This window comes from Mandrillus leucophaeus, unplaced genomic scaffold, assembly GCF_000951045.1.
Source record: "Mandrillus leucophaeus isolate KB7577 unplaced genomic scaffold, Mleu.le_1.0 Scaffold354, whole genome shotgun sequence".
NCBI lineage: Eukaryota > Metazoa > Chordata > Mammalia > Primates > Cercopithecidae > Mandrillus > Mandrillus leucophaeus.
In genome coordinates this window covers 2,268,623-2,281,495 of record NW_012103743.1, presented here as the reverse complement: position 1 = coordinate 2,281,495, position 12,873 = coordinate 2,268,623, and the positions used below count along the sequence as shown (strand labels likewise).

Sequence of the window (12,873 nt, the reverse complement as noted above, 5' to 3'; positions counted from 1 at the left end):
GGGTGTCACTTGGACACCCAGGCTTCAGAAGAAAGGGAGACAGAGGACTCCTGCTGCGCTCCTCAAAAGAGTCATATTGGAAGTAAGGGTAGGGGACAGGTGGGAAGAGAAAAAAATAAAGGAATAGTGAGTCAACAATAAGAGGGAGAAAAGGACTAATCTATTAGGGGCCAACAAAACTCCACTGTGATGAATTAACCACTCAGAAATGCATAGTATGAGTGGATTTTTATTCTGGGAGAGGAGACGTAGTGTTAAGCTGTACAGAGAGCTTGCATGGACTAGAAGCCCAAAACCCAGAGGAGGCCAAGAAAATGCACACCTCCCAGAATCTGCATTAATCTTGGGGAGCCCTGTCCAACAGAACTTTCTCCAGTGATGGAAATATTCTATACCTTCACTGTCAACTACAGTAGCCACTAGCTACAGGTGCCTACTGAGCATTTAAAATGTGGCTAATGTACCAAGGAACTAAATGTTTCATTTTATTAAATTTACAGTAAGTTTAAATGTGAACAGCCACATGGCTAGTGGCTACTGAACTGGACAGTGTGGATCCATAGGAACGGCTTTGGACTCCTACTGATGTGCAATTGGCAGAGATCGGAACCACTTAAATCCAGCTCTCAGAAGAACATGGAGACCCCAGCTGACATCTGAATAGCATAAATAATGCTTCACTGTGCATCTCTGTGGTTAAAGCCTTGTTTGACATCCAGGTTGTTTTCTTAAGAAAGATTCCCAGCAATGCAATTACTGGGTCAAAGTATATGAACATTTTTAAGACTACTGAAACACATTAACAAATCAGACAGACTTCTTTTTTAGATACTAGGAGATCTATCACTCTCCATCCAGCACCTATGGTTCCCTAAAAAGGTCCATCAATGCCATGAAATTATCTGCAAAAAATGAATGAATAGGAAGAGGGCCTATAAGCTTTCATCAGATTTTTCAAAAGGGATCAATAGCCCCCGAATGGTTAGAGGCAATTGCTCTAAATATGTGTGCCAGACTCCTCAAAGAAGCCCCACTTCTCCTTCAGAGACTTCCAGCTCCATCCATCGAACTGCACACATAAATCAACACACACTGGAAGGAAAATAAATCATGATGTCTAATCTTCTATGCTTGCTGCTTTGAGGACAGTTCATCGTGAAGCAGTCTTCATGCAAGGGAAAGGGCCCCACTAGCAACTTGTACCTAGTTCCATTTTAAGACAATCATAATGATCAATTTGTAAGGCTGATGAAAAACCTCACAGAGGTGTCACAGCACAGCACTCGCTTGGATGTGGTCGTGCTGCAGAGGCATTTAACCAGGGGGAAAAAAGGAGGCTGTTTTAGAGACGCTTCTGTGATTAGGGCTGAGGAAAGCTAACTGCTTCACTCCCTCTTCCATTTTCTGACAGGGTGAAAAGTACACAGCTGCTGCTCCTGTGTCTGTCACTTATGTTTTCCCAACTTGAGAATCTTTTCAAGGTGTGAGGAGTTGGGAGAACAAAAGGTGCTTCACTCAGAAGGAAACAAAAACCTTCCTCTTCCTGAATTGGGGCGGGGCAGACAGGAGCAGAAACAAGGAGTCAGAGAGATCCAAGCTCAAAATAGCACGTTACCACTACTGAGCAAGCCAGTTCAACTAACTGAGTCCTGATTTCCTCACACAAAATGGGGATAATAATACCTTTGCTTTGCGATTGTTTTGAGGAATAAATGAGATGTTACATGGGAAAGACATTAGGACAGAGGCTAACACATATGAGACGCTCAACGAGCATCATTTCCCTCCTTCCACATACTCCAACAACTCCCATCCAGAAGATAATATTTATGAGCCAAGATTGCTGATTTTCATGAGTTACAGCAACGATAATCACCTGGAGATGATTTTGCCCCCACCCCCCAGGGGACACTTGCCCATGTCTGGAAACATTCTGCGTTGTTACAACTGGCATGGGAGGACCAGGTGTGCCAATCTTCCCATGGTAGAGGCAGGGGATTGCTAAACATCTTACAAAGCACAGGACATGCCCTCATGACAAAAAAATTATCCAGCCCCAAAGCCTCATATTGCTGAGGCTGAGACATCCTGAGTTAAAGGGAAACGGTGCTAGTCCTCAAGATGGGGAGTGTATCAGCAAGAACCTGGCTTGGGAGTCAAGGCGACCTGAGCACTGATAATCCTTCACTGTGGAACACTGGGTGATACACAGCGTCTTAGAATGCATATTTCCACTTCCGTAATTTGGGGATAATCCGCCAACTTCTAAGTGCTGCTGTGAAGAATAAAAATGTAAAAGTGAAAGGATCAACCACATTCTTACAATGAGTTTCCTCCCTTCTTGACCTTCCTTTCCAATTTTAATCATAGTACATCATCTGTCTCCAGGGTCATCCACCTTTCCTGCCAATTTCCAGAATGAACAGTGCTGGAGTTACAAAAAGGAGCTCTACCTTCCTTAGCCCACATTCTGCCCTCTGGATATGCCAAGGTCTGAGGAATCAAAAACCTCCTGCAAACTAAGTTTCTGCATAATGGAATATTAAGACATATATAAGCTTTTCATGTTGTCATTATTCTTAAGAAATCTTACCATTTACTGAGTGCTTACTACATGCCAGGAAGTATTAGGTCTTTAAACAGTGTTCTCTCTGGTTTCAACAGAACCCTGTAAAGTAGGTAGATATCTAAGTAGGTAGGTAAGTAGGCAGACCAGCCAATCTCAATTTCTCAAACGCACTGAGGCTCAGGGTGAGAAATTACTTACCCAAGAGCTCAGGGCTGCTGAGTGGCACAGCTGAGATGTGGACCCAGGTCTGTCTCCTACTAAATGTATTACAAGTCTGAAGATGAACAGGAAACCTTTTAAGAATCCTTGTTAGTCCTGGTTAGTCCTTGTTAGTCTGAGTTAGCCCTGACCCGCCTCAGTCCCATCCAAGTTTTCATTCATTAAGAAAGAGCCTGTGAAACTTGGGAGCCCCTCATGAAGCTGAGAAGACTCAGGCACAACCATATCCACCCACAAGGCCTCTCAGTACCCAGAATCAACCTGGCTCCTATCCAGAGAAGCTGTGGGATTGAAATGAAATGTGTCCATTCCTCTGTGAGTTTCCACACATGACTCAACCCCCCACGCCACCGACCCCTCGCTCCCCCGCCACCTCCCCCCACACCACTCGCCAAGTGAAAATGACCAGCAGCTGAGGTTTTTTGAAAAAACTCACTTTCAGAGAGTGACGCCTACTCCCAGAATTTCAGCGGCATGTTTTCGTTTTCCCTAAACTCATTTCCCATGAAAAAATCTGGAAATTATCTCATAATTTAGAAGATCAACACAGCGGGGAGGGGCATTCCTGCACAGAACATTTCCCAAGTGCCTACTCTGTACCAGGCCCTGGGGAGCCGAGACAGTAAGGTGGGACCCCTGCCCTGAGGTGAGGAGGCACAGCAGGCACAGACCTACATAAGGTGACCTCCCCACGCAGGGCAGAAACACAGAGGCAACTGTTCTGGGGATTAGCGGGGCCGCTTGACAAAGGTAACATTCAAGCTAAATTCTAAAGGACTGGGAGGAGACAAAGTAGGGGAAAGGTTGAGAATAGAAGGGTAGGAAACACAGGTGAAGGTATAGCCCAGGGAACGATAAAGAGTTCACTATGGTGAGAGTAGAGGACATACAAGAGGGAGAAATGAGGGGTGATTCTTTTTTAACTTTTTATTATAGAAAAGTTTAGACATATATAAAAGGGAAAAAAAAAAAAACACTACCATAATGAACTGCTCCTCCATCTACACATACCTCAGACCCAACGATCAGAGAACCAGGGCCAATCTTGTTCTTTTGATATCCCCACCCTCCTCCTCAGCTTCTGCACAGTTTGGAAATGAATCCCAGACATCATACCTTTCAACTGTACCCATCCCACTGTGTAGAGAATGGTGACCAACACTTGTAATCCCAGCACTGTGGGAGGTGGAGGTGGGTGGATGCTGAGGTCAGGAGATCGAGACCATCCTGGTTAACACAGTGAAACACTGTCTCTACTAAAAATGCAAAAAATTATCCGGGTGTTGTGGTACGTGCCTGTAGTCCCAACTACTTGGGAGGCTGAGGCAGGAGAATCGCTTGAACCTGGGAGGCGGAGGTTGCAGTGAGCAGAAATCACACCACTGCACTCCAGCCTGGGCAATAGAGCAACACTCAATCTCAAAAAAAAAAAGGATTTCTCAATTCTGAGAAATCCCTGAGGCCAACCCTGCATGTACAGATACGTGGACAGAGGCCCAGAGCAGCACTTGCCTGTGGACACAGAGCTAGAAAGTGGGAGAGCCAGGGCTAGAACAAGGCCTCTCAATCCTAGAGTTGGCTCTCCCCACCACACCTTGCTGGCAGCAACTCTTTTCAGCAATTCTGCAGAGACAGGGAGACTTGTTTGAGTCCCAGGGTTCTGTCACTTGACAGCTGCGTGACTTTGAGCAAGTAACTTACCCTATCTTAGTTTTCATGACCTTATAGAAAACAGGGATAGCATTATTATTACTTCACAGAAAGGCTGTGAGGATCATATGAGATAATACACAAAGAAGCACTTTCTAAATATACAATAAAGTATTTTTAAAACCTGAGTAATCATGATTTTAAAACCTAAGTAATCAATTTTGTTGCCAAAAATCAGACAATTCTTGATAGAAAACAGGTGCATGTGACTATTAAATAGTGCAATCGCCACCCAAGCTTTATAAGCTCCATAAGCAAACTGGCAGGGTGTTGCTGCCTTAGAGATCACCAGCACTGATTGAAGGGGTGCGTGTGTGTGTGTGTTCGCATTCACATGTATGATGTCCAGACAGAAACCCTTACCTGTCTGATTCCTGCAGAGATTTGACCAGTTGGGTATAGATGTCCTGCTCTTTCTTTAAGACCTGAATCAGCTCTTGATAGTCTGATGATTGTTTCTCTTCCTGGAAATGACAAAGGGCATTTGACATTAAGGGAAGAATTTTGAAAGAGTACATCCTTATATTATGCAAACATATGTAGCTAGTCCCAGTTTTTAAAACCAAACAAAGGTGAGGCCCTGTGCCTGGCTCTGGCTCAGGCCACAGTCAGAGAGCACCACCTTCAGGAGGAGTGGGGAATGACTGTCCATCACTTATCCCAGAACGAAGCTGAGAGCTGAGCTTCCAATACTGCTTCCAACAGCTGCTAGGAAGACACATCAGTTATGGGATTAGCCCATCGTGAGACTGTCATCCCTCAGAGCTGCTGGTCACCGTTTCTACAACACTACAAAAAAATGTCTTTCCATATTCACTGTTGCTCCAAAGAAGAGAAATTCACAAACCAAAACCTGGCAAGTACTGGGGACTAGGGATTTAGTGACAGTCAAGTAGAAGAGGTCAACTGAGGCATTCTTGGGAGGCATCCAGAGCACAGTGATGATGAAGAGATCTGAGTTGGATCTCTGCCACTTACTGGAGGTATGATCTTGGGTAAGTAGCTTAACAAAACTCTTTGAGCTTCGGTCTCCTCATTTATGAAATGGGGATGTCGTTTTATGAATTCACATTCACAAATGTGAAATTTTTTAATGTTCAAAATTTGGTTCTGCCACCTACCAGTTCTGAGACTCTGGGAAGTTACTCATTAGGAGCCTTGGTATTCTCACCTGTAAAACTGGTGGACAATTACCACTGCCTTGTGGAGTTATGGAGCAGATGAAATATAAACTGTGCACTGTAAGGAACCGGGGATACCTGGAGAAATTGCTGATTCCCATATCAGGACAAGGAAAATCAGGAACAACAAAAGATATGTGTATAGCATTTTATTGTGCCAAAATATGAGGAAGTGCTTATAGAACAGTGGTTGCCAGGGGCTGGAGGGATGAGGATATGGGAGATGCTGGTGAAAGGGAACAAAGTTTTAGTTATGCAAGATGAATAAATTCCAGAGATGTAATACACAGCATGATGACTATAAGTAACAATATCCTGGCCAGGCACAGCGGCTCACATCTATAATCCCAGCTCTGTGGGAGGCCAAGGTGGGAGAATCACTTGAGGCCAGGAGTTCCAGATCAGCCTGGGCAACATAGTGAGACCCCATCTCTACAAAAAAGTAAAAAATAAAAACATGCGCAGGATATGGTGGCATGCCCCTATAGTCCCAGCTACTTGGGAGGCTAAGAGAGGAAGATCCCTTGAGCCCAGAAGTTTGAGGCTGCAATGAGCTAGAATCATGCCACTGCACTGAAGCCTGGGCAACAGAGCAAGACCCTGAAATAACAAGCAAACAAACAAAAAAATACTGTATTTTACACTTGAAACGTGCCAAGAAGGTAGAGCTTAGGTTTTTTCATCACACAAAAAAAGGTAACAATGTGAGATGATAGATATGCCAATTAATTTGATTATGGTGATCATTTCACAATGTGTGTGTATATATATATATCAAAACATCTAGTGTACCTTAAATATATGCAATTTTAATTTGTCAATTATAACTCAAAGCTGAAAAAATTTTTTAAAGAAATGCTTAAATAATGATGGAATGTTGTCAAAAGGACACACAGAGCCAGTTTGGAAAGGCTCCCACAAGCAAAATCTGGGGATGATTTGAGCATTGAAATAAATAATGAGTAATGATTTATAATCCACTGATAATAACTGATAGTAACAGATTATAATCCACCAAATAAAATAGGAATTCATAAATCCATACTGATATGAATAGGAGGGGAAAAGAGTAGGTTTTTCTTTATAGAAAAATGATGACTAATAAATGTAGAAAGAATGAGGGAATTAGAAAAATCACCCTTTGCCAGCCATCACAGTAATAAATAATTACCAAGAAACACAAAAGGATGCTAAAACTAGTAGGTAAAAGTTTGAAGATCAAGATACTTACATAGACTCAAAACACCTCCCCCAAAATATTTATTAAATACAAAGGGAAAAAAGCATAACTAGACAGTCAAGACACCTGGCAGACACTATCTTGATAAAGTTATCAAAGTTAGCATGGCTAGTAATGGGGCAAATCCAACTGTGTACCATCAGACAGGACACAATGAGAAGAATACAGCATCGCTACCATGATATTCCTGCCAAAGATGCATAAACTGAATCTAATCAGCAAGAAAACACCAGACAAACAACCCAAACTGAAGGGACATTCTTGCGGTATAACTGGCCTGGGCACTTCAAAAGTGCCAAGGTTATGAAAGTCAAGGAAAGATTTTAGAACTGCTCCAAACTAAAGACTAAAGAATCATGACTATTAAATGCAAGGCATGATCCTAAATAGGATCCTTTTGCTACAAAGGGTGTTACTGAGACAAGTGATGAAATTCGAATGAGTCTGAGGATTAGAAGGTAGTGTTGAAGGAAATTAGTCCAGGCTAATTTCCTGGTTGTAGTGGCTGGGCTGATGTTATACAGGAGAATGTTGCTGTTTATAAGAAATACACACTAGCACATTCAGAGGGGACAAGGCTCACATTGGCAACTTTCAGAAGGCTCAGAAAAAATACAATCCTTTATTTTTGTACTTTTCTACAAATTTAAAACGATTTCAAAATAAGAAAAAACGTTAAAATGAAGTTAATGCATACAGAATATCCAGCACAGTGCCTATCACCAACTAAGTGCTCTCTAAATGCTGGAGGCGGATGTTCAGTTCGTGAAGAAATTGGGGCTGCAAACAGCCTTTGTAGTTCACATTAACTTGCGTTTTCTCCTAAAGCTAAGATACCACCTACGACAGGGGTTTTCAACCTGATTAAAATTTACAGGCTGAAGGAATATGAGCAAGGGAAAAAAATTACATCTCTATTTCCACTAACCTCTAACTGAAATTTAGCATTACCTTCAATTATGAATTGAAGGAATACTGCTATTGCTACAAACCATAGTAATACTAGTGGTATTACCTTGACTTTGTCATCAAAAGAAATAGTTATTTTGTATATATTGCAGATATCTCAAAATATTCATTCTTATCACTACTTCATAACTACGGTAGTTACTTATACTCACCACCATATCTTACTATTTAACATATTAATAAGGAAGCACCATTTCCATAGCATAATTTATATTTTGATAACCTAATTTCAAAATATTTGGTTTCCTTTAGAATACTACATATATATTATATGCATTTAAACAGTTTTTCAAGATAGGGGTCTCTGGCTTCAGTAGATTCCCAACAGTATGCAGAGGGCAAAAATGGTGAAGAAGCCCTGATCCAGGGGAATACTGTTATGCTTCCAATCCTGACAAAACAAGGCCAAGGCACCACCTGCCAATTAAAGCTTTTAAATGCTAAACCACCAGTCTGGTCATGATAAGTTAGTCATCCAGACTGCTGGAAATGTCAGGCCCTTTTGTAAATCATGCCACATGTCACTGGCACAAGGAGTTCCCAAATGCCTTTTGTACACAACAACAGAATCATGTGGGATTCTCTCAGCTCCCACCTGCACACAACCACGTGTGCAACCAGAGGACCTCAGAGAAGAGTGGGAAGGATTTAAAGAGGACGTCAAGACCAAGGAGACTCTCCAGGACCAGTACGCCAGCCACCATGCTAAGTGCTTTCCAGGCATTTTCTCATTTAATCTTCACAATGACCCAATGTGCTTACGTGTTACTACACTCCCTATTTTAGAGATGAGGAAACTGTGACACAGAAGGCTGTTCATGCTGAAGGTCAGGATGGTGAGGCCAGGTGTGGGCTTCAAGGCCCATTCTCTTCAGCCCACCCATCACTGCCCTATAATAGATGCCTTAAATACAATGCATCTGGGTGCTTGGCAAGGGTAACATCATCACTGTCAGCCACATAAAGGCCAGCTAAAGAAAATAAGAAAAGCCAGTGACAAAATAAGAAAATCTATTGTTTCTTGAGCACCTAGCATGAGTGGCAGTGATGATTAAGAATGTGTGACTTTATGAACTATGCGACCTTGAACAAGTTACTCAACCTCTCTATGTCAATATTCTTTTTCTTTCCTTTTTTTTTTTTTTTTCAGATGGAGTCTTGCTCTGTCACCCAGGCTGGAGTACAGTGGCGCAATCTCTGCTCACTGCAACCTCCACCTCCTGGGTTCAAGCAATTCTCCTGCCTCAGCCTTCCAAGTAGCTGGGACTACAGGCGCACGCCACCACACCCAGCTAATTTTTTGTATTTTAGTAGAGACAGGGTTTCACCGTGTTGTCCAGGCTGGTCGTGAACTCCTGAGCTCAGGCAATCCTCCTGCCTCAGCCTCCCAAAGTGCTGGGATTACAGGCGTGAGCCACCGTGCCTGGCCTGTATGCTAATATTCTTACCTCTAAGTAGTGGTAATAATTCTACATACGTCCTGGAGCATAAAAGAGATTAAATGAGTTAATCCAGACAAAGTTCTCAGAATGATGCCTGGCGTGAAGCAAACATTTGATAAATGTCAGCTGTTACCATTATTCTTATGCTCCAAGTGCTATACTAGCTACTGACATATTATCTCTAGTTGCCACAGCATTCCAGGGAACTTCTCATTTTTCAGATGATGAAACTGACTCTGTAGGAACAGAAGTAACTTGTTAGAGTCCACTAAGCTAGTAACTGGTAAAGTCAGAATTTGTGCCTAAGTATGCAACGCCAAAGCCAACCAAGAAAGATTGGGGAAAAAAACAGTAAACATGGATTTCTGATGGATGGCACAGACACTCCAGGAATATATACCTGTAGGACCCAGTATCTTAACAGGACCTCTGCAGGCTGGCTGTTAGTCCTACAGGAGGACAGCCCACTGCCTGCCACACCAGGGCCTGGATCTCAGTTCAGGCTCTTTTCTTCTTTCTGGCAGCTATTCCAAAGGTTCCTCAGAATTTTCAGGCCACCACTCTCCTCAGCTCCTGCCCTCCTCCCTTCCTCCTGCCCTTGCATCTCAGTGGAACTGGGAAATCCCTCCACCAGAGTCCCGGGGGGGATGCCTATCCCCCCAAGACCCAGTGCTGTCATTTACCATTCTCCACTGGCACACTCGAGAGCACTTTACAGGATCTGCTCAGGCCAAACCTCATCAGGAAGCCCTTCCTTGACTGACAAAGATGTCCTCCTCCAGCCCCCAGAGCTGGCATGCCAGCCACCTGTTTACAAGGCTGAGGGCTCCTGGCAAGCAGCAGTGTCCTGAGCTAGGCACAGTGTCTGGCACAAATCAAACGCTGCCACAAATAATTGCTAAACTGATGATTAAGTAGGTAAGAGGGGAACTCAGAGACCGATATGAATCTTAAGAGCAGAGATTCCTGGGGATATTTTGCATAATGGAAGTCAGAGCGAGTCAACGTCTTCCTAGAAGCAAATTGCTTACCCATGTTAAATAAATGAACTCTTTGAAGCCATTTGGGTCCCATTTCATCAATCACCTATTCCCCTGTGTTGAATCATGCCCCATTAGAATGAAGTCATTTGGCTCCCTCAGCAGAGCTGACAAACCAGTAGATCTCCTCGACACACAGGCAGGCAGCCAGGATGCCCAGAGGGGAGTCATGAGAAGCACCTGCTCAGCAGGAGCAACCAACCCCCACTCTCCCCTCTCCACCCAGCCCCTCCAAACAAAAAGCAACCCAGACAGTAGGTCTCTCAGTGCAGAGAAGACTCATCACTGCTGCACATCTGCTGTGTGTCTGGCTCTGCGATGTGTTCTCCATGGCCCTTGGAATGACCACCCCGCTCACCCCATTCCCCTGCCTCACCTGAGAACTGTCCCTACAACACAGGGGTGAGTCCCAAGAAGACTCCTCTCCTTTGTAAGCCAGGCCCTGGGCTCACTTGCTAGACCAGTACAGTTCTCTCCCAAGAACTGAGAGATTTAAACCAAGACACCAGACAGCTGGGAGTCTCTGGGTCTGTGTCATGTCACCGACAGAGCCCTAGAGTCTGGGACTTCTGTGGTTGAGGTCCATGGTGCTGCCCCAGTTTCACCCTCCCCAAAGTGTGGCTGCTCAAGTCTTGCCTGGCATCTGTGACAGCCTCAAGTCTGCTCCCAATCAATATTCCCTTTCACGGTGGTTGTGCTCAAACTATCCAATGTGAGGTTCTGTGGCCTGCAACCAAAAGAACCTTAACTAATCCACTTCCATTATTTCTAATCCTCTCAAAAGGCAGGCATGTAACTGTCCACTTCACAGATGAGGAAAGTGAGTTTCAGAGGCATTAAGTGAGTTGCCCAAGATCACAGACCTAGTGAGTAGTAGGACTGGCATTCTGACGCCAAAGCCGGGCATTTTCTACTTTACCATAGTTTCCTTAATGACTTGAAGGAAACACATGTAACGTGCAGACCACATCTAAAGAGACAGCAGACCTGTAATGAGAAAGCTTAATGGATCACTTCTTGGTAATCAGGCAATTTAGAGGCCTGGTAGGTAGATGGGGTCTATTTCAGTAGCTATGTCACAGCCCTGCAACAAAGACATTAATTTTAATACTCGGAAAATTCAGCAGCGATGTCCCAACCATGTCAATAACCAAGCTATCAATCTCTGGCTGCAGTAAGTTAAATATGGTCAGTGTGTTGTGCTCTCTATTCTTCAATTCCCTAGTCATCTAGCATTAATTCTCAGGATCACACAATGATTAGAAGGAAAACAGACTGCTCAGAGTCTATGGAGACATGATCATAGCCTCAAGTTCTTTCTAGAAATGGGCAGAGGATAAAGTCTAAACCAACACAAAATAGCCAAGGGCACAGCAGAATAAATTCACATTTTCTACAAAGAAAGAACTATGATCTGAAAAGCACACCTTTCTTGGGGCCGGGCGAGTGGGGGGTACGACTGTAAGGCTGCAACAGTTGGGATTTCTTAAAGTGACACCAGAAATTTACAATTCTTAAGTGATCACTTAAAATTCTTTTGTTGCTGTTGTTTTGTTTTTTAAAAAGACTGGGTCTCAGCCAGGAGAGGTAGCTCATGCCTGTAATCCCAGCAATTTGGGAGGATGAGGCAGGAGGATCACTTGAGGTCACAAGTTTGAGACCAGCCTGGCCAACGTGGTGAAACCCTGTCTCTACCAAAACTACAAAAAAATTAGCCAGGCATGGTGGCACATGCCTAGAATCCTAGATACTTGGGAGGCTGAGGTGGGAGAATCACTTGAACCCGGGAGGTGGAGGTTGCAGTGAGCCAAGATCATGCCACTGCACTCCAGCCTGGGTAACAGAGCAAGACTCTATCTCAATAAATAAATAAATAAAGAGACTGGGGCTCACTCTGTGACCCAGGCTGGAGTGCAGTGGTACGATCATAGTTCACTCCAGCTTCAAACTCAAGCAAGAAGATTGCTTGAGCAATCTTCTTGCCTCACTCCTGAGTAGCTGCGACTACAGGCATGCACCACTATGCCAACCTGATTTTTATAATTTTTTTTTTTTTTTTTTTTTTTTTTTGTAGATGCTGGGGTCTTACTAGGTTGCTAAGACAGGTCTCCAACTCCTGGCCTCAAACAATCCTCCTGTCTCAGCCTCCCACAATGCTAGGATTACAGGTGTGAGCTATGATGCCTGGCCAGTAAATCTCTATCTACAATTTGCAATTCATCTTGCAGAACACAATTAAAGCCTTTGCTAAAATACTTAGGTATTTGACACAGTAATTTAAATATCACCAGGATCTGAATATTACCAAAATGCCAGCCAGTACCTTTATATTTCTGGTCATATGAAGTACATCACCTAGCACAAAAAAACTAAAAACAAAATGATAAAACTGAAATTTTAAAATACGCAACCTGTCCAATAAATTTATAAACATTTTGTTCAATATTTACATAATTTTTTTTTTTTTTTTTTGGGAGGAGTCTCGCTCTGTCGCCAGACTGGA

General features: G+C 43.4%; 1 protein-coding gene across 1 annotated transcript in view; it reads right to left on the bottom strand.

Annotated features, from left to right (window-relative positions):
* CDK5RAP2 (CDK5 regulatory subunit associated protein 2) overlaps positions 1 to 12,873 on the bottom strand; it is a 172,469-nt gene that overhangs the window by 81,666 nt on the left and 77,930 nt on the right. Inside the window, exon 13 of the mRNA XM_011989520.1 lies at positions 4,862 to 4,962. Coding sequence (XP_011844910.1) covers positions 4,862 to 4,962 — 101 coding nt within the window. The remainder of the gene's footprint in view (positions 1 to 4,861; positions 4,963 to 12,873) is intronic.